Consider the following 19,889-nt stretch of genomic DNA (forward strand, 5'->3'; position numbering starts at 1 on the left):
AAAAAACGTTTGGCATTTTTTAATTTTTAAGGGAAGGCAGTGTACTAATACTAAAAAAACTAATAGTACAGTAATACTCAATACTTAACTAATAGCCTACTTATTACCAATACTTACAATAATATTACTGGAACACTTTCCCAAGTTGATCAATCATAGTACATTAAAACAAACGTTTTGTATTGCAATTTGTCGGAAATTTAATTAGATAATTAGTCATTATCTAATTATATACATGCACTAATTTGCATACATTTTCAGAACAGAAATGAAAAATGCAAGCTAAAAATTCTTGATTATTATTATTTATTTATTTTTCAATTGTAATATTTTACTGAGGGGAATTAATAGCTCTTTTTATCACTCCATAAATATGAAACTACTGTTAACAGCCAGGAATAATAAAAAAAATAATACAATTTGAAAAAATAATTAAGGTGAATTAACTTTTTTTTTAAAAACATTTGGTCTTCACAATGTTGGAAAAAAGCAGTGGCCTTCTGTTTTGTTTTACTTTCTTTTAATGTAATGTCATTTTGTTTGACATTTAGTTTTTTAAATACATTGCAATTAAAATTCTAAGTGTCCAAAATACTTTCTAGCATGACTGTACCATTCCTGAATTTAAGTTTTGACAATAAAAGTTTTTCATCTTTCTGTTAGCAATTTTAATGGTTTATTTTGAGTTATTTTTCCAGTCAAAAACTGAATATATTAAATATAAAAAACATGCTCGTAACAGACCAAATCAAAGCTGAGCTGACTCTCAGTAGATTAGTTAACACTAATTTCCCACAGATAGAGAGTGTGGGTATTGCTTAATGGCTCCTGCAGGACCAATGTTCTCAAGCTCTCTCCACTGGAATATTACATGCACTGCCCAATGCACAATTTTAGGCATTAATGAGTTTATTCATTGGTTTGTTGTTGGGTATAATTCACAGTTGTTGTGGAAACAGTCTAGAAATCAAACCAAGCCACATATCAAATCACAATCATATTGATGAGAACATACGCTTATACGTGCATCGGCAGAAAGGGTGATTATTTTCCTTTGAGATGGACTAATGGGCATGTGGTCTGCTAGCATTTAGACTAGCATTTAGTGTTGTGATCAATGAGCCACTATCTGATGTTTCTTTGTCTCTCTTCCCTTTCGTTCTCTGACCAGGTTATCCATGACCTCAGATTTACAGCATTACACTTTCAGGATGCCGAATATAGGGTTTCAGAACCTTCCCCTCAATATCTACATTGTTGTCTTTGGGACAGCCATTTTCGTCTTCATCCTCAGTCTACTCTTCTGCTGCTACCTGATTCGGTAAGACCACCTGGCTCTTCTTATATGTGCGGCAGCAGAATGTGTTTGAACATGCCTCCAGAATGCCATACATTTGCTTATTTACCCTCTTCAGTCGGTTACAGGGTTTGAACGTCTTGATCTAATCCCTAAACATTCAGGCTACAAAACGGAACGGGTGTAATTAAACACCTACCACAATTAAGTGTAATTTACATCGTGATTTGTTAGAAAATACTTGGAAAATGCAATCAACCCAGTATGTGCAAGTGGGTGTTGTTGGAACCATGGTGCACTGATGTTTATCTAGACAACTGTTGAATGCACCAATGCCCAAAGGTAAAACGGGAGTTTAAAAGACTTCTATGAGAGGATAGAGGAGAGCTGACAGATGGTGGTGGAACAGAGATGTTCCCTTTCATCCTCACACCGTGTCCATCCCATGTGGGGCAGCTTTTATCATGCTCACTTTGAAGGCTCAACCAACTCTGAATTTCAGAGCCATGCTTTAATTATTCGTGGCTGCCCAATAAAGAGGTAGGGATAAATGAGCAACTTCATTGAATTCCTCAATATATAATAGGGATGTTCAATTTTAGTCTTAGAATTAGCCTCGTTAAGCCATGGGTTCCCTCAGGAAATTTGGATTTAGTTTAGGATTTATGAGTAAAATAAGGTCTGAGGTTAACATTTACTTGAAGAGACTTTCCTGATTTGATGTACTACATAAATTACACACAGTCATACCGTAATGGAAATTTGTTTAAACTATAAATTCCATTGGGAGCCCATGGCAAATTAGCCTTCAAGGTTGGTCTGCAAACCATGTCTTTATGACGTGCATGAACAGCTCCACTGCAATGCAGCATTCCTTAAAAAAACAATAATCAGGACAACAAGGCAACTGTATATGGACTTTTGAGGAAAGATCCTGATTACATGATTGCCTGATATGGTGTTTATGTGCGTGTTCGATGCACTAACAAAGCTTTTCATGACGAGCGTGAAGGTCACACAGCACAGTTTGGAGAAGCTAAGAGAGCTACTGACTTGATAATCTGAATTGAAAATAAAAGCTCCCCCTGTTTGGATTTGGCTGGTAGTTTCCATGTAAATGGATGTAAAGCTTTTTATTTGCATATTAACTGAATCTAAAGCTGCTTAGCTGCACAATCACGAATCAATGCATTTTTGACATTGAGGAAACTACCTTACATTGTGTCACAAACTTCCCTTATGGTTTGAGTGAACTTTTCAGGAGCTGCTCAATAACTTAAATAACAAAAACGTCAAAATACGGTTACTTGCATTCGTTTTAGATGACTGCACACGCACGTTTTTCACAAAAATATGTTTGTTAGGTACAGTAGGGCCACTGTACATCTGAAAACCAGCAGACGAGAATGGAAATGACAACATTTGCAATTTCAGCAAGTACCGAAATAGTAGGCTACCATTCTACCTAGCTGCATTTTTCATTATATTTTTAGCAAGCTATTTTTCATCTCGACATATACCTTCAGCATCATTGAAACAATGGGCAAGCGGCTGGAGTGCTTATTCTCAGCTTTTTGCATTTAACAATTGCTTTTGACAGAATGTAGACGTCCCTACTGAGAAGACCAATATATGCTGTGTTTGAATGCTGGTTGGATATCTGTGAGCTTGTGTCTGCAACAGGCTTCTTACTGGACTAGTTCAGCCAAAAAAGGAAATGAAAATTCTGTCATTTATTCAAACTCTTGCTAACAAAATAACATCCAAATGACAAATACTCAGGCTGATCGGGTCAGTCTGACTCTGACCTGGCTGACTATATAGACTTACATTTCAGCCTTTTCTACACCAAACAGCCATCAATAGATTTGGAATATAATTGTATGGACCACAAGTAAGATACTTTTGGGAACACTTTACCATAAGGTTCCATTTGTTAACATTAGTTAATGCACTGTGAAGTGTGAACTAACATAAACATGAACATTTTTAATAACTAACATTAACAAAGGTTAATAAATGCTGTAATAATATACCGTATTGCTCATTGTTAGTTCAAATTTGTTAATACATTTACAAATTAAACATTATTGTTAAATGTTATCATACTTTTACAGTTTGAAAGCTCGAACGCTCCAGTCCCATGTAATTTTAAATGCATGCATTGAAAAAGACGACCAGCACATTATTCAAAAACTTTTCCTTGTGTTCCATGTGGGGAAAAAAGTAAGTTGTATGGGTTATGAAATTATAATGGAGAGGATAATGACAGAATTTTCCTTTGTGGGTGCTATTCCTTCCGCTAACTTAAAGGACAAGTTCGGTATTTTACACTTAAAGCCCTGTTTACAGATCGTATCTGATGAAATAGAACGGTTAAGATTAAAATTTGGACACATGCTCCTGTCCCAAGAATTTTAGGTTTATTTCGCTTTCCCCCCACCCCCACAATGGTTGTCTATGTGCACTGGAACATTCCTTCCTAAAACACATTAAACTTTCGTTTACAAAGACGTGAAACTCACCGAGTGGTCAGGGGTGTTCACTGGTATGCTCACTCAAAAATCGCTGAAAAAGATGCATTCCAACAGGTTTTATCGTAGTTTTTGTCCAACTCCATTGAGTTGTATTGGATTCGCTGTGTGAGTTACGGTATTACTCCGCCGCGGGAAACGGAAATGGGGTTGTTTGTATGCTTTTTTTGTAGTCTTATGCAGTCGCAGACGCGGTATCGTAGGCTAAGCTATCTAAACAGCGATCTTCTGCTTCTTCTGTGTATATGCCCGTGGTTTGCTTGCAATTGGTAAAGGTGCATTATCGCCACCAACTGGGCTGGAGTGTCTATTATTCAAGCTCTCAACGGAAGAATCACGGGTGTGACGCGTTTGGAAAAATAGGTCCACAGTTTTACAACTAATGGTAAAACATCTGTTGGAATGCATCTTTTTCAGCGATTTTTGAGTGAGCATACCAGTGAACACCCCTGACCACTCGGTGAGTTTCACGTCTTTGTAAACGAAAGTTTAATGTGTTTTAGGAAGGAATGTTCCAATGCACATAGACAACCATTGTGGAGGTGGGGGGGGGGAAAGCAAAATAAACCTACAATTCTCGGGACAGGAGCATGTGTCCAAATTTTAATCTTAATCTTAAATCTTCTATTTCATCAGATACGATCTGTAAACAGGGCTTTAAGTGTAAAATACCGAACTTGTCCTTTAACCAACTAGTTTTGGCTACACCAGTCCACCAGCTATACAAGCACGAAGTTGGTCTTCCCAGCAGGAACTTTAGTGTAAAACATGCTTGCATTTTAAAATCGTGATGAAATGATTGAGATCTGTGCGGGTGGTCTCTTAACCTCTTCAGTTGTCGATTTAAACCGCTATTTTATCATGAACATCAAAGACTTGAATCAAGGACCGCCAATGCCATGATTGTAGAGTCGTGCGACTGTGTGGATTTTCAATGTGAAAGATGAGGGAGTCTTGAGCTCAAGTGGACCTGTGAAGGACGTCGTGATTCTGAGCAAACACGCGTAGTCGCACGTAGCAGCCATGCACCAGCTCCGACACACAAATGTGAAATGCCCCTGTGACTGGCGAACACACACTTAGAGAAGAAAAGGGCTGGGTGGGTGTTTGTCTGGCACAGTCATCCTCATGGGAAGAAAATCAAAATTCACACACACGTCTGAGATTGAGCACTCAGTGTGACGTTAATAGCTGTACCAGTTATATTACAATGCAGGGAAATGGTCACAAGGTGGTTTTCAACCTGATGAATTGTAACGCCTGACTAATACTGCGTTAGAAATCATGACTGCCTGTAGTTTGTCAAACAACAGTTCACCGTGACCTAGCCCACCCCAGGTCAGGAACTAGACTGAAAGATTTAGCAACATAAATATCTTGATATTTCGCAATCCCTTCCCGTTGTGATCATACTTTTGCGCCCGCGTTTTCTTCGTCGACTCTGCCATGATTCACGTCTGAAATGCGTGCTAGTGTCTTCCACAGAGTCTGCTTCATATGTTGTTGATGTATGTGACGTCGTGCCGTAAAGCAAGTCGTGATTCTCGCGAGATTTGGCGGGGCGCCACCTCTCAAACCTGATTTGCCAGCGCCCCATCCCCCCCCCCCTTTGATATCGGGGTGATTCGCCTTACTACAAGTTTGTTTACCATCGAAATAACTTCGAAACTGTTAAGCTACAAAACATTGCATAGTGTGCCTTAAAGCTGCAGTCCGTCGTTTTTCCTCTTTGTCGCCATCTCTGTTAGAAATCTGCAATTGCAGTTATTCGCGGAATTATTAACTGTGCGTGGGTAGTAAATCGGCATGAAACAGCGCGGATGAACACAATGTATTGAGGCTGCCGCGTCGCTGTGGATACTGTAACGTTACTGTCATCAGCAATCTCAGAGTATACTTTTTGAAAGTGTCAACATTAGAATTTTCATCGGAAAATGTCATCTGAACAAGTAAGTAACATTCACTTTTGTTCTGACCAAATTCGGGGGGTGGGGGGAAGCATTGCAGTAGCTATATCATTCTGATTAATTCTAACGATTGCTTATATCACGTCAAAACGTGAAAAATATATTTTTTCTGTAGCCACTCTGAAGTCCGAAGTCTTTGGGTTTTACAACTGGTGAATCTCCAGTTGTCACTGGTGATTGTCGCTTTAAACTTTCGGGATCCGCCATACCAAGTGCTAAGCTAAATCTCCACCTCCATCATCCACACACGCTAGCCGGGGACTCCTTCTCTATGTGTACAGAAGTGACGTAATGACGCAAAGACATGCTCGAAATTCCCGCGGAAATCCACCAGTACCACTGGAATTAAAATCATTATTACATGCTTACCGTTTTGAATCGAGGTAAGGCAAGCAGATCGTTTTGAACACTGGCTGGTTACGTTTTTTTTTTTAAATGTCTTTTTTGATATTTTTAAACCCAAAAAAGTGCCGGACTGCAGCTTTAAAGTTAAAAATTCAACTTTAAAAAAAAAAGTCTCTTTAGACCTTTTAATCGCAAAAGCTGTTCTGTGATAATGGCCTTTTAGACATCAACTTTAGTGGTTTATTTTTGCATATTGATGAGTACCACAAAAATGCCCTGAAGTACCCATAAATCACTCTTCTTCACCTCTAAATTCCTCCAAAGGGAGAATCTGCTCCTTAACCTGCTGGTCTCTTTCAGAATGTCAGTTTCTCTCCTAGACTGTGCTGCCTGTTTGACAGGTCCCTCTCACTCTGCTGCGAGAGGTTAAGCTTACTTGTAATGGAGGTACATTTTACAACACGTGTCCATTTTTTTCACATCTATCCAACTCTCTTTTCCCTTGAGACTTTTCTGAATAAATTGTATATCTTTAATGAACTATATTCATTTCTGGATGTGATTGTAAGACACTGCAGTACTGTATGTTGTGTTCACTTGTGCCTTTCCTTTGTACAGGAAGTAATATTGGTCAGGTCAGAAATATTGTTGTATATTGTTTGTCCTTGAATTAAATGTCATAGCTTCCATATCATTTAAATATAAAGGGTTTCAGAAAAACAAACAATCATAAAGGCCAAGATGAATCTCGTCTAAAGCTTCTATTACTGGACTATTTCTAATGTTCTAACAACTCTACGGACATAAAATAAACTTGAGGCTAAACATAGTGTATAGCGTTTGCACTCTTCCATCATGCCTGACACATTCCAGTTATTTTCCATCAAGGTTTCTCTCTCTCTCTCTCTCTCTCTCTCTCTCTCTCTCTCTCTCTCTCTCTCTCTCTCTCTCTCTCTCTCTCTCTCTCTCTCTCTCTCTCTCTCTCTCTCTCTCTCTCTCTCTCTCTCTCTCTCTCTCTCTCTCTCTCTCTCTCTCTCTCTCTCTCTCTCTCTCTCTCTCTCTCTCTCTCTCTCTCGATCAAAATAGTGTTAAATGTAGACTGTCCATTGCTTGGCTGCCTCCATTTCTTGAGTTCACGCCAAGAGTATCTGTATATAGTTATTTTAAACGGTCTGGCACTGGTCTGACAGTCACACTCGGTAAAGCATTGCAGTGGTGTGAGTGGGTAATGCCTGGCCAGTTTGGTTCAGACAGGCTGTTAAAGTCTGGTCAAGCTTAATGAGACAATACAAGACATAAATCACCCTGAAAGACTCTCTAAAGACAGTTTAAACATACCAAGGCAGCTCAAAGCACTGTAGAACTGGACGCTGCCAATGTCAAAGGCAAGGCAAGGCAAGGCAAGTTTATTTATATAGCACATTTCATACACAGTGGTAATTCAAAGTGCTTTACATAGAAGAAATAAAAATAAAAATAATTACATAGATAATAAAAGAAATAAGAATAATTAAAACAGTTTAGAAAATAAAATACGGTGCAAACAGTCGGACGAACAGTGGCACAGTGCTCATTCAGTAAATGCAAAGCTAAGCAGTGGTAATTCAAAGTGCTTTACATAGAAGAAATTAAAATAATCAAAGGAAATAAGAATAATTAAAACCGTGTCTGAGATGGAAGTGATTGAGCAGGTTTGCGGTGCCACTGGACCTACAATCCAGGGACGTCCTCTGCTGGGGTGGTGTACCACACCAGTATTGCCCCACTGGGCCCCCACAGAGCACGTTTCACTTTTGCTGTTTTAAACAAACAGCGAACCTCTATACTCTCCGTAGTATAGATAATCTTCACTCGCCTCGTCGGAGTGAAGCTCTCCCGTTCCCCTTCAAAATCTCTTCCAATCAGACAGCCCTGATAATTAATAATCACCCCTATCTGAGATGGAAGCGATTGAGCAGGTTTGCGGTGCCACTGGACCTAATCCAGGGACGTCCTCTGCTGGGGTGGTGTACCACACCAGTATTGCCCCACTGGGCCCCCACAGAGCACGTTTCACTTTTGCTGTTTTAAACAAACAGCGAACCTCTATACTCTCCATAGTATAGCTAATCTTCACTCGCCTCGTCGGAGTGAAGCTCTCCCGTTCCCCTTCAAAATCTCTTCCAATCAGACAGCCCTAAAAATTAATAAAATCTTCCTGAATCACAGTTTGGAAAAAAAATAAAAATAAAATAAAATACAGTGCAAACAGTCGGACGTATTTTATATCGACTGGTAGCTATTATAGATCTTTCTTTTAAAAGGATCTTCTTACTTACATGCATCAACTTTCTTTTCTCTTTCAATCTTCTTACCATCTATCAACTTTCTATTCTCTTTCAATCTTCTTTCGACTTTCAATCTTCTTACCATCTATCAACTTTCTATTCTCTTTCAATCTTCTTACGACTTGCCATCTATCAACTTCCTTTTCTCTTTCAATCTTCTTACGACTTCCCTGTATCAACTTTCTATTCTCTTTCAAAGGAGAGGAAGTTATTTTTTAATAAAAACGAGACAAAGTCATTTGAAAGTGGATGGCAATGTGTTTAGCAGGTTTGTTTTTGTGATTAAGCTCAAATTTAGTGGATAAAATGTATACTTTGGTGGCATCCAGTGAAAAATTTAACTTAGCAACAAGTCAAAATACACTTTATATGAAATATGTGGTGGAAAATATTTGTTTAATTCAAAGCTTTTTAAATGATCAGCACAGCTGAAGCTATGCCTTATGGGGACTGAAGGCTACAATTTGTCAAATTGTGACTGAAAAATAAGATCCAGGCATGGGTTGACCATATACAGCTGGGATATATGAACAGAGGTCCAGAAGCACAATGCATTTTTCACACCCAACAAAACCCATTGGAATTTAAAATGGTCTGTGTTTAGTATCATGGTTTAACTCAATGATTTTTGACCTTTGTTTTTATTTAGTTTGGTATCATGATTGTCTCTCCAACACAGGTTTTTGAAAATTGTGTCACCCTCTGAACTAAAACCAAGATTTATTTTGCCTAGGTTACGGCACCAGGCACACAAAGAGCTCTATGCATACAAGCAGGTAAGCGGCTATTCAAACACTTTACTGTATTGTATAAATGTACATTATTTACTGCATCATTTCAAATTGGGTGTGAACGTGAGGGTTTCTGTTACTTTTTCATGCACTTTCAAACATTCTGTGTCTGTGTTTTGAGTCTCCAAATTGTGATTAATATATGAATTACTAATTAAGTTATTTTTCGTTTACAGGTTATTCAAAAGGAAAAAGTCAAAGAATTAAACTTGCATGAGGTAGGAGTTCCCCCTTTCATCCTATGATTTATTGATTTACTTGATGTTTCAGGCAAGAGGTTAAATATGTGCTGATACGTGGTATATGAGATTTAAAGGACATCTTTGAGTTTCACTCTCTTCATGTTTAATAATAGCATGAGCGTATGACGTTTAACCTTCACCAGTTCGTACATGACCACTATAATTTTGCTAGTGCTAATAGGCCAGACTGACTTCATACTGTATGTGAGTGCTAATGAAATGGTAACAACAATATTGAGGTGTGAGGCTCAAACTCTCCTGGCATTTCCTGAAGCCCTTCTCTCCCCCTTTCGGTTTCTAATAAGAGCTCATTGTCAAGGAATAGTTTCTACTAGTTATATTTTTAGCATCCTGGCTACAGCTGGATATTCAAGCGGCTATTTTAACCAAACAGTAATATTTCTCTTCTGGTTGTGGATGTGCATGTATACCATGTAATCATTAAGCAAAACAATGACATCATTGTGTTGTGATGAAGTTCTGTTTTGTTGGAAAGCTCATCCTCGTGTCACGTCTGGCTTCTTTTTTTTTCTTCCCTTTTTTTTCCCATTTGCATTTGATACAACAGCACAGTTTGCAAGTTTTATGCATGGTGCAAGTTTGTTCAACAGCATTTCTGTTCAACATTTTATCTGGGTAAAGAACACAAAGTTCTCTCAGTCACCGTATTTGTATCCAACACTAGAAGTGCTAGAAATGTCATTAATATTAACAGCGCTGTCGGTGATTTAATATTAGTAATTTCTTTTGAAACATTTCCTGAAAATGGTTAGCACTGCCCAAGAAGTGCCAAGCAAATGTCATCCGCCCTTGTAAGCACAGTTTTTTAATGTTATTCTACATGTTGTTGTTTTTTTTACTTTCTGTGCCAGCAGTCATGACACTCATTTGTCAGACTCAAGGTTTTATAGTTGATATTGACTTTTTTCACAAATAGCCTTTGGGAAACACTTTCATTTTTTTTCAACAAATCTTGCAATGTTTCATAGGGCATTTGTGAAACAAACAAAAAATGTATTTCTATAACATTCGGGATTGCACTTGCATATGTGCTCAGACAAGAAGGAGTGGGTGGGGCCGAGCTACAAGCTGATTGGTCTCTTCATTCTGTGCACACAAAAACAATGTTATGATTGTATGCCACAGGCATGGGAGTTTTTCACTAGCATAGTTAGAGCTTACAAACGTTTAGTGCAGCCATGCACAGCTAGTGTTTACCCCTGAGCAACATAAAATAATCAGTTCTGATATATCATAAACTGTCATATTATTGTGTTTAAAGACAAAAATTAGAATTCTGCCTTTATTTGATCACCCTCGAGTTGTTCTAAACCTGTAAAGCCATACTTTTTTTAAGGTGGTTTAACTACTATGTACTAAAATTAAATACATACAAGACTATGGATTTACTGTGTAACTAACTACATGTTGTTCTGGAAAACTCCCACATTTACTGCTAATGAGTTTGAGGTATGGTTAGGTTTAGGAATAAGTGTAAGGATCATAGGGGTTAGAGTTAGGTTCTGGGGTAAGGGTTTGGGATTTAATTGAATGTTAAAAACTAATACAATGAATTTTAAATGTCTTTACAATTCACCAACATGTATATAATACGTATATTGGGTAACACTTTATTTTACAGTGTCCTTGTTTCATATTTTACATGTATTTACCATAGTAATAACAGTAAATTATGCGTAATTACATGCAATTAACCCTCAACCAAATCCTAATCCTATCCTAACCCTACCCTATAATAAGTACATGTTGTTAATTAATATTACTCAGTACTTAAATGTATAATTACACTGTAACAATGACACCTTAAAATAAAGTGTATCCGTTTATTGTATAAAATGGTTAAGGACAGTACATAGTAGTTAAAGGCTTAGTTCACCCAAAAATGACAATTATGTAATTAATAACTCACCCTCATGTTGTTCCAAACCTTTAAGACCTTCGTTCATCTTCTGAAACCAAATGTAGATATTTTTGATGAAATCAAAATGCTTTCTGATCCCTCCATAGACAGCAACGTGGTTGCAACTTTCAAGGCCCAGGTAGTAGGTAGTAAAGACATCAAGTTAGTCCATGTGACTACAGTGGTTTAAATGTAATGTTTTGAAGCGACGGGGATACTTCCCCCCCAAAAAATAACTACTTTATTCAACAATTTCTTCTCTTCTGTGTCAGATTTCCTACGCTATTCGCGTAGTAAAACAGTACAGCGCTTATGGGTTCTACATCAGAATGCCAGGTCATTATTGGCTTGCTCTGGCATCAGCATCACAAGCATGTGTCGCGGTGCTCACGTGAAAAGCGCCGGCCAATAATTAGCCGGCATTCTGGCGTACAACCAGGAAGCGCTGTACTGTGTTTACTATATGAATAGTGAATTCGCTAGTAATAGCAAATTTGTTGAATAAAGTCTTTTTTTTTTTGCTTCATAACATTACATTTGAACCACTGGAGTCACACGGACGATTTAAACAATGTCTTTACTACCTTTCTGGGCATTGAAAGTTGCAATTGCAAATCAGAAAGCTCTCGGATTTCATAAAAAATATATTAATTTGTGTTCCGAAGATGAACGCCATGAGGTCTTACGGGTTTGGAACAACATGAGGGTGAGTAATTAATGACAGAATTATTATTTTTTGGGTGAACAACCCCTTTAAGGTCACCTAGTATAAAGCATGACCCAAAATAAAAAAAGTCAAATATGTCTTTACAAAGAAAGTCAATAGGGTCCAATATTTTTTTCCCCCACTGACAAATCTTCTTGACGATGAGCACATGATGGCAGAATTCAAATTTTGGGGTGAACAATCCTTTTAACTAGATTCACTTCACTAGATCCAACATTGAATTAAGGATTGTCCGACCACAGCATGTGGCCTCAGCTTTAAAGTTCAAGCCCCCATGAGTTCGAAAGGTGATCTGTCTGACTTCATGAGCAGAATTATACAGCATCACACCGCTCTATCAACTGTCCTTGATCTTACATAAGATACAGGGGCCTTCAGCGTAAGACGAGTGAATATAATCTCAGCTCTCGAAACATTAAGTACCCTGATAATCTACAGACATACACATTGTACGGTAGAGCTTGTGCGCGGATGATTGATATGCAAACACGCTGGTGCGGAAAACTAGCATATGTGTCAGACAGTTGCCAAGATATGGATCCTCAGATGGCAACCAGTGAGAACAGCATGGACATAAATATCACAGCGTCAATGAGAAAGATATATTGTGCGTAATACCACCGCAGTGAAACAGTCTTAAATAAAACTGCACGGTTTGTGTTTTATAATGCTTGCGCGTAGCGGCAGCTCTCTAGGTGAGAGATCAAACAGACGAGAGCGGCAGCGTGAAACGGACTGAGCAATGCTTATGAAGGTTTATTTCTGTTTGTTAAAAAAGACGCTGGGGAGTCACGTTTGAACTGCAGAGGTGGTCCTTTCAATTCAGAAGCCTAGCAGAGGGAAGCAAATAGAGGGCCAGGATGTTAATAAAATATAAATTCATTATGGTTCAATGGCATACTATCACTGTTATGCACTATTGTGAGAGGAAGGGCACTGGCCTGGTGGGATGATTAATTATAAACAGATTGGCCTTGCTTGGAGTATAAAACAGTATGGAAGTAAAGGCAGTGTCTGTTTTGTTTTTTGTTGGATGCAGCTACATGTTTTGTGTTATGAAGAGACATTCACACATGGGCGTATTCTGTCCCTTGTTGGCCCCGTTAATGGCATTCTTTCCTGACAAAACCCAACAGTGTGTAATGTGTATTCAACAGACAATTTCTTATTCTCGCAGTCTCGCTCATCTCAAACACAGAACCATTGTGTCTCGATAATTCGCTGACCACCCCCTGGCCAGGGTCAATGACACCTAAAGCACTAGGACTGTATCTTGTTTTATGATACACACACAGAACAGTAAATATCTGTTGCGAGTGCGACAGACACCCATGTGCCCAGGCACATTTGTCCGAAACCTCTTTTGTTCTCATACAATTACCAGTTGTGCATTTCCCTGCTCCCTTATTTGCTGTCAGCAAGGTTAATGAAATATTTAATATGTGCAGAGTTCTGGAAAGATGTCCTAGATAATATGAGCTGTCTGTTTTAACTTTCACTTGCATTATGAATTATTCCAGCAAGGTATTATAAACACATTTCAATTGTAAATTATATCGGATGTTAATTTATTTTTTTTGATATGATTTGTTACTTGAAGTGTCTCAACCCTGTAGTCAGGATTTTATTTTATTGGTAACACTTTAAGGTTCATTAGTTAATGTATTAACTAACATGAACTAACAATGAGCAATACATTTGTTACAGTATTTATTCATCTTTGTTAATGTTAGTTAATAAAAACACAGCTGTTTGTTCATGTTCACAGTTAACTAATGTTTGTATTTTAGTAAAATGCCACACCATTTTGAGAATACTTAAAAAAACGTTATATTGTTTTATTGTTAGGCTATATTATTGGTTTCTAAATCATTTTATTAAATATACTGCTATGTTACCTGACTGCAACGCAATGCTGTAAAATGTTGTGGGGGGAAAAATTATGCTTTTTTTGGAATCCATAACATAATTTCATGCACATTTCCAGCATTGTTTGCATCAGTTAAGCACTGGTTTAATCTGTTTACCCTGAAACACCGTCCCGCCTTTTCGGGTTTACCTTATTTCACTTTGTCATTTTCTTATACATTCATCTGAATTTTAATGACTACTTTATCAAACTAGCTAGTAGCCCTCAGCCTTATATCTTTTGCCTACCTCTAGATTACATCACCATTGAATTACGTCCAAATGTTCACAGAATTCCACTGTCTGATGTGAGACAGGTCGTTTATCAAAGTGTTTAGCTTGGCTTTTACAGAACCATAGATTTTATTTATTTTTTCCTAGATGAAATGCCATATCTGAACCCCGACCTGGTAAACTTCACTGCTAGATTACAAAGGAAACTTCTTGAGTGTAGACCGTTTCCTGAATGAATACAGCATTACAACATGTATTCCTGTCTCGCTGATCTTTGAAGGTGATAACACCCATTACTTGTAACGTGGCACGTTGAGACAAGTGTATTTAATGGAAGTGTTGTCTTCTTTGAAGACAAAATGTTTATATTTAAACATTTGTATCTGTGTTCATTGGAATTTATTGTTTTCTCTCTCCAGATTTGTGCGGTGTGTTTGGAGGAATTCAAGCAGAAAGATGAGTTGGGAATCTGCCCGTGTAAACATGCCTTTCACAGAAAGTAAGTGCCCTGGCATATGTTGCTTTCTAAAATCGGAAAATGTCTGCACCACTACCAGCTCCAAACAACGTTTTGCAGTCTGATTCTATTCTAATAACATTATAATTCGAGGTTGGATTGCCTGTTTGACGAACAGTGGCAGACAGGTCGTGTTGGACACTTGAAAAAGCCATTCTGATTCTGCTAGTGGCATAGATGACATCAATTACGCCCTTAAAACATTAACCTAAATACAAATTTGCAATGTTACATGCCATGGTTTCAGGAGTGCTGGATAACTGTGGTCTGAAATTGATCTAGTTGAAATGTGTCTGACTCACCCATCTTCTCATTCGCCCCTTTGTGAAACATTTGCACTGGGCTGTATGTCAGTAAATGCCAAAGTAAATGTCAGAGTAATGCTTGGACACTTATCAGAGGGGTTGGGAGCTCTTTGTTCCTTTTAAACATTTCAACATTTTAGTTTGCCTCTCTAGGAACCAAGCCAAATTGTAGAGCATAAATGGTTGAAAGTCGAATATGAAATGCATACATGTATATATTTATATAAAATTGATGCATCTCTTAATGGAAATAACATTCCAACATTTTTTTTCCATCAAGAGGTGCATACATTTTTGATAAAGATCTTGTATTGATAATGCAAAAAGTCCAGCACTCTGCAAAGTCTCCTCCAGCACAACCCAAAGACTTTCAATGAATTTAAGGTCTGGACTCAAGAGGTGGGAGTTCATGTATGAAAGTGATTCTTCATGCTCCATCCCAACCGTTCTTTCACAATTTGAGCCTGATGAATCTTGACATTGTCATCCTGTAATATGGCCATGATGCGTTTTCCTACATGGTTGTTTCAGAAATGAAAAGTGCTACACACTCCATCAATTAGGGTTAGACGAAAAGTTGCCAAACATAGGCCTACAGTGACATGCTATATAAAACTTACTCTTATGTTAAACCTCAATCAAATCACAAAAAAATCCCTACATCCAGGCTATCAGTGGTTAAATGTAGACTTCTGTATCATAGATCTGTTTGTGTACCTGATGGGACCAACACGGCCTAAAATAGAACTGTGCTTACAGTGAATAATTCATCAGAGATATGCCAACATCTCACTCAGACTAACCCGAGATTCAGTCTCACATTCCACATGGGCTTCCTGCAAGGAGACGCCCAGCTTCGCCAACACAGCCAGCCATGAGATATCAAATGAGATCACTTTTGACTCGCTACCAGTATTAGTTCGGGTTAGTGGAGCCTGTTTGTAGTGGGCAGTTTCACATACTCTGCTGTGATCTGGGAAATTTTAAGCATGATGTTGTCTAGTTTGCCCTTCATCTTCCGCATTGTCTCTGTGTCTCTCTCAGGTGCCTTATCAAATGGCTGGAGGTGAGGAAGGTTTGCCCGCTGTGCAACATGCCCGTCTTACAGCTGGCGCAGCAGCAGAGCATGTCCGAGCCGGTGCCCCCAACACAGCAGCCTCTGCCCGGGGTGGAGAACCTGGTGTAGCCCCTCCTCTTTCTCCTAAAAATATGACCACCACTACCTTCACACTCCCTCCTGTACAGGTACACGCTCATATCCAAGGACAGACCGCAGGATTTGTGCCCGGAGCCACGGTGACCTGTGACCTGCATATGTTCCTGCCTTGGTGGCTTTATAACGGATTTTTTTCCCAATTACAATAATAGATGATTTACTCCATCAGTCTTATTTGGGCTTAGCTTTTTTTTTCCTGTGGGATAATGAAGAAGAATTAAGTTTACATGGCCAAGCCATGTTTAAAGTAACAGTTCCACACCAAAGCACTTTTTCCGAGGACACCAGTGAGAGGCAAAAAATACAAGGACTAAAAAAAAAATAACATTAAAAACAAAAAACTACTTTTTTAACAGTTTTTTTTTTTTTTAACAAGCACTTTACACAAAACTCAAACTTAGTTGCTTGTGGTAGTAGCAAGATCTTGTTTTATATTTTATGATTTAAAAACTTTTTTAGTTGATGTACACAGAGCCACAGAGCAAACCATTGGTATTATTTTCATTAGAGAGGGTTATGTTTATACTGTATATTAAAGGGACAGCAGCTCTCCAATATGTATATGTTTGTTTGTGTTGTGACGGTCAGTAGAATGGCTGTATTGGTAGATACGGTTCGCTGAGACCTTTAGCTGGTGCCCAAAACAAATGTGAATGCAGAGTTTGTGTTATTAAGGTCAGGATGTGACCTAGCGGTATTTGATCTGTGTTCTGTGGACGCCTTTATATTTGACATGCTTTTAAACATGCTGTGTTAAACACACACACACACACACACACACACACACACACACACACACACACACACACACACACACACACACACACGTCTGTAGCTTTGGGTTCAAGGCTGTATTTGATGAGAATTTCCAAGTAACCAAAAAGGCTAAGGGCAAAAACAAAAACCCACTACTGTCAATACTGTCTTAGGGTGTGTTCACACTTGGCATGTTTGTTTCGATTAAAATGAACCCTGGTCCGATTGTTCTGTTACTGCGGCTCATTTGAATAAGCGTGAATGCAGCCATCCGGACCTAGCCTGGCTCCGCCCTCCTACCTACTTCCGCTCAATTTTCATTTTCCTTCAGAACTACAGTCTAGGATTGCAGTATATTCTTGGGTTTTCTCCAGTTAATTTTTTACTGGTCCAATCAGCGAACAGAGGGAGTGGCTGAGAACGATGACGTTGAGCGCTAGTTTGAGTCGTCAACGTTAGCGATTGGTTATGGCAGATCCAGAGCGGCTCTGGGCAGATCCAATAGTTTTAAACTTTAACAGAGTACCCGCCTTCAAGGAAGTTAACGCTTGTCAATGGAGAGTGGCCCGACTCTCTGTACAAATTAAATGTACGAGAGTCTGGTAGAATCTGGCTAATCCGGACCCTGGTGCGCACCAAACAAGCGGACCGAAACCGCTGAAAAGATGGGTCTCGGTCTGCTTCCAAATGAACTCGGGTGCGGTTCGAATGAAATATGAACGCGACACGGATCAAAGACATGTAAACGAACCAAAACCGGGACATGATGTCACAAGATAAATGCTTAAGCATACCTGTTTTTTCTCGTCATAGTCGCGATGTTGCCAATCCCAGTTCGGTACAGGCATCAGAACCGCTTCTCCTCGCAGCTGATATTCCTTTATGTGTGTGATTCCTGCCGTTGTCCTTCACGAGTTCTCAGCTGATCAAAATACCATCATATGCAGGATACACACATACAACGAGTGAGTTTATCCCAGCAAACAGCATTGTTTTGGATGTTCGAGAAGTTCCATCGTGAAATATACACAATAAGAGCCTACTAATTAGGTTGTGAATGTATCGCTATGCCTTTAGGTTTGGTGTTTAAATACCAATGTGAATGCCAAGCGGACCAGGACTAAATGGTTAGTGTTGGTAATGTTGGTCCGGACCAAACAAACCAAGCGAACACCCTTAAACGTTATCAGATATTCGAAATAATTCAGATTTTCCCACCCAGTCTAAATAACATGACAATTATATACAGTCAGTTTTTGTAAGGAACTTGCAGACCCCCTGCAATATGTATGACGTCGGCCCAAACTTTGGGAACTGCTGCCATGAACCCTCTCCTGTTCATAGAAACTGTTCATATTTGAAGCATTAGTCAGTTTCTGGCTTCAGTTTCCCCATCCACACAGGTCTTTTTTCTGCTGCAGAGTTCTGCAGATGTGTTATAGTTAATAGAAATAGATGCAAATTAAAACCAAACCAAATTTAAACTCAACAAAATGTCTACAAAGGTTGTGTTTTGTCTTTCATGAATTATTATTGCTTAAATTACCCAGGTTTTATGCCCCAGGTACACAGGTGTGTGTGTGTGCGTGCGTGTGTGTGCGTGTGTGTGTGTGTGTGTGTGTACTTGCTCTCATATTGTGCAACACAGCTTCCTGAAAATATACTTGGCTTCAAGCCCTAGATCTGTCTCCAACCAATATTAATAAACGTAATGCCGCTCGAGTGAGGCAAATCAAACTAGACACGCTACGGAAACAAACTTAGATCTGACCAGAAGTCACTGAAATTGGAGAATGTCCTCCGCACAGACCCAGCTGATATACACAGTCTAGTTTAGTATCATTCCAGCATCTTTCAGCATGTCAGTGAATCAGTCCAACACTTTCTAACACAGAACCCTTAGCCATTAAGATCAATGTGTAGCAGGGTCCATGCAGTCAGCAGGATGGGGCGTTCTTTATTCTCCATAATAGAATGGAAGCTCTGGCTCTTTCTTGCTCTTTAGTACCTTTCTTCTTCTTCTTTTTCATCCCACTAACCTCCTAGGGTCAGGCTGGGTCTCTGTGCCCTCCATGTTAAGGCAGTCTAGAAAAATATGTATAATATTACATACGGACTGGCCCACAACTCTAGAAATGATGCCAAATGTAGAAACATTGTGTTGCCGAGTAGAATTATGACTCGATGCTTTAGATAAACCCAAACTAAATCTGCATTGGTTTTATTTAAAGTGCTGTCTGGTCATGGATTGAATGTTGTAATTCATTGCCAAGCAAACTGTCCATTGTGCCCAACATGTTCTGCGGTGTGTATTTGTGTTGTTGAAAGGCTAGATTCAGACTGTGAATTAAGTTGTTTATTTAATGACATTTTATTTTGTATTTATTTCTTTCATTTTTTTCCTGCATTTGCTGAGTGTGTGAATAATTTCTTGTGCATATTATCAAAAAAGAAAAAAATATAACAAAAAAAAAAAAGGCTTTTTTTTTTTTTACTTCTTTTGGTTTGCTCTGGTACTTTGTCTTAACTAAGTGTAAAACACTGAGGATTTCCTTTAGATTTGTAATTCCTTTATCATGGACAAATAGCGTTAAATTGTGAGTCCTAAATTAGGATCTCTCCTTCATCTCTTTTGGCGTTTGTAACACGGCAGGTCTTAAAGTGTCACTCTGATCACGAATGTATACATATAGAGAGCTGTGGTTCAACTGTGTCATTATAATGTGAAAGTAGTTGATTGTGTCTAAAAGTCGATTTGCGTCGCTGCACTTTTCATATTCTTCCATTTTGGTGGTATTGGTG

At 38.7% G+C, this 19,889-nt stretch overlaps 1 protein-coding gene across 5 annotated transcripts in view; it reads left to right on the forward strand.

The window, feature by feature from the left end:
- The window catches only part of rnf24 (ring finger protein 24), a 33,124-nt gene extending 13,592 nt beyond the window's left edge, over positions 1 to 19,532 (forward strand). For all 5 annotated transcript variants that reach the window (XM_079614757.1, XM_079614755.1, XM_079614756.1 and 2 more), the window contains 5 exons: positions 1,172 to 1,321; positions 9,204 to 9,246; positions 9,438 to 9,479; positions 14,713 to 14,792; positions 16,160 to 19,532. In XM_079614757.1, the coding sequence (XP_079470883.1) occupies positions 1,179 to 1,321; positions 9,204 to 9,246; positions 9,438 to 9,479; positions 14,713 to 14,792; positions 16,160 to 16,301 (450 nt within the window). In that variant the 5' untranslated portion in view covers positions 1,172 to 1,178 and the 3' untranslated portion in view covers positions 16,302 to 19,532. The remainder of the gene's footprint in view (positions 1 to 1,171; positions 1,322 to 9,203; positions 9,247 to 9,437; positions 9,480 to 14,712; positions 14,793 to 16,159) is intronic.
- Positions 19,533 to 19,889: the final 357 nt, after the last annotated feature.

The sequence above is a fragment of the Phoxinus phoxinus genome, assembly GCF_949152265.1.
Source record: "Phoxinus phoxinus genome assembly, chromosome: 6".
Taxonomy (NCBI): Eukaryota; Metazoa; Chordata; class Actinopteri; order Cypriniformes; family Leuciscidae; genus Phoxinus; species Phoxinus phoxinus.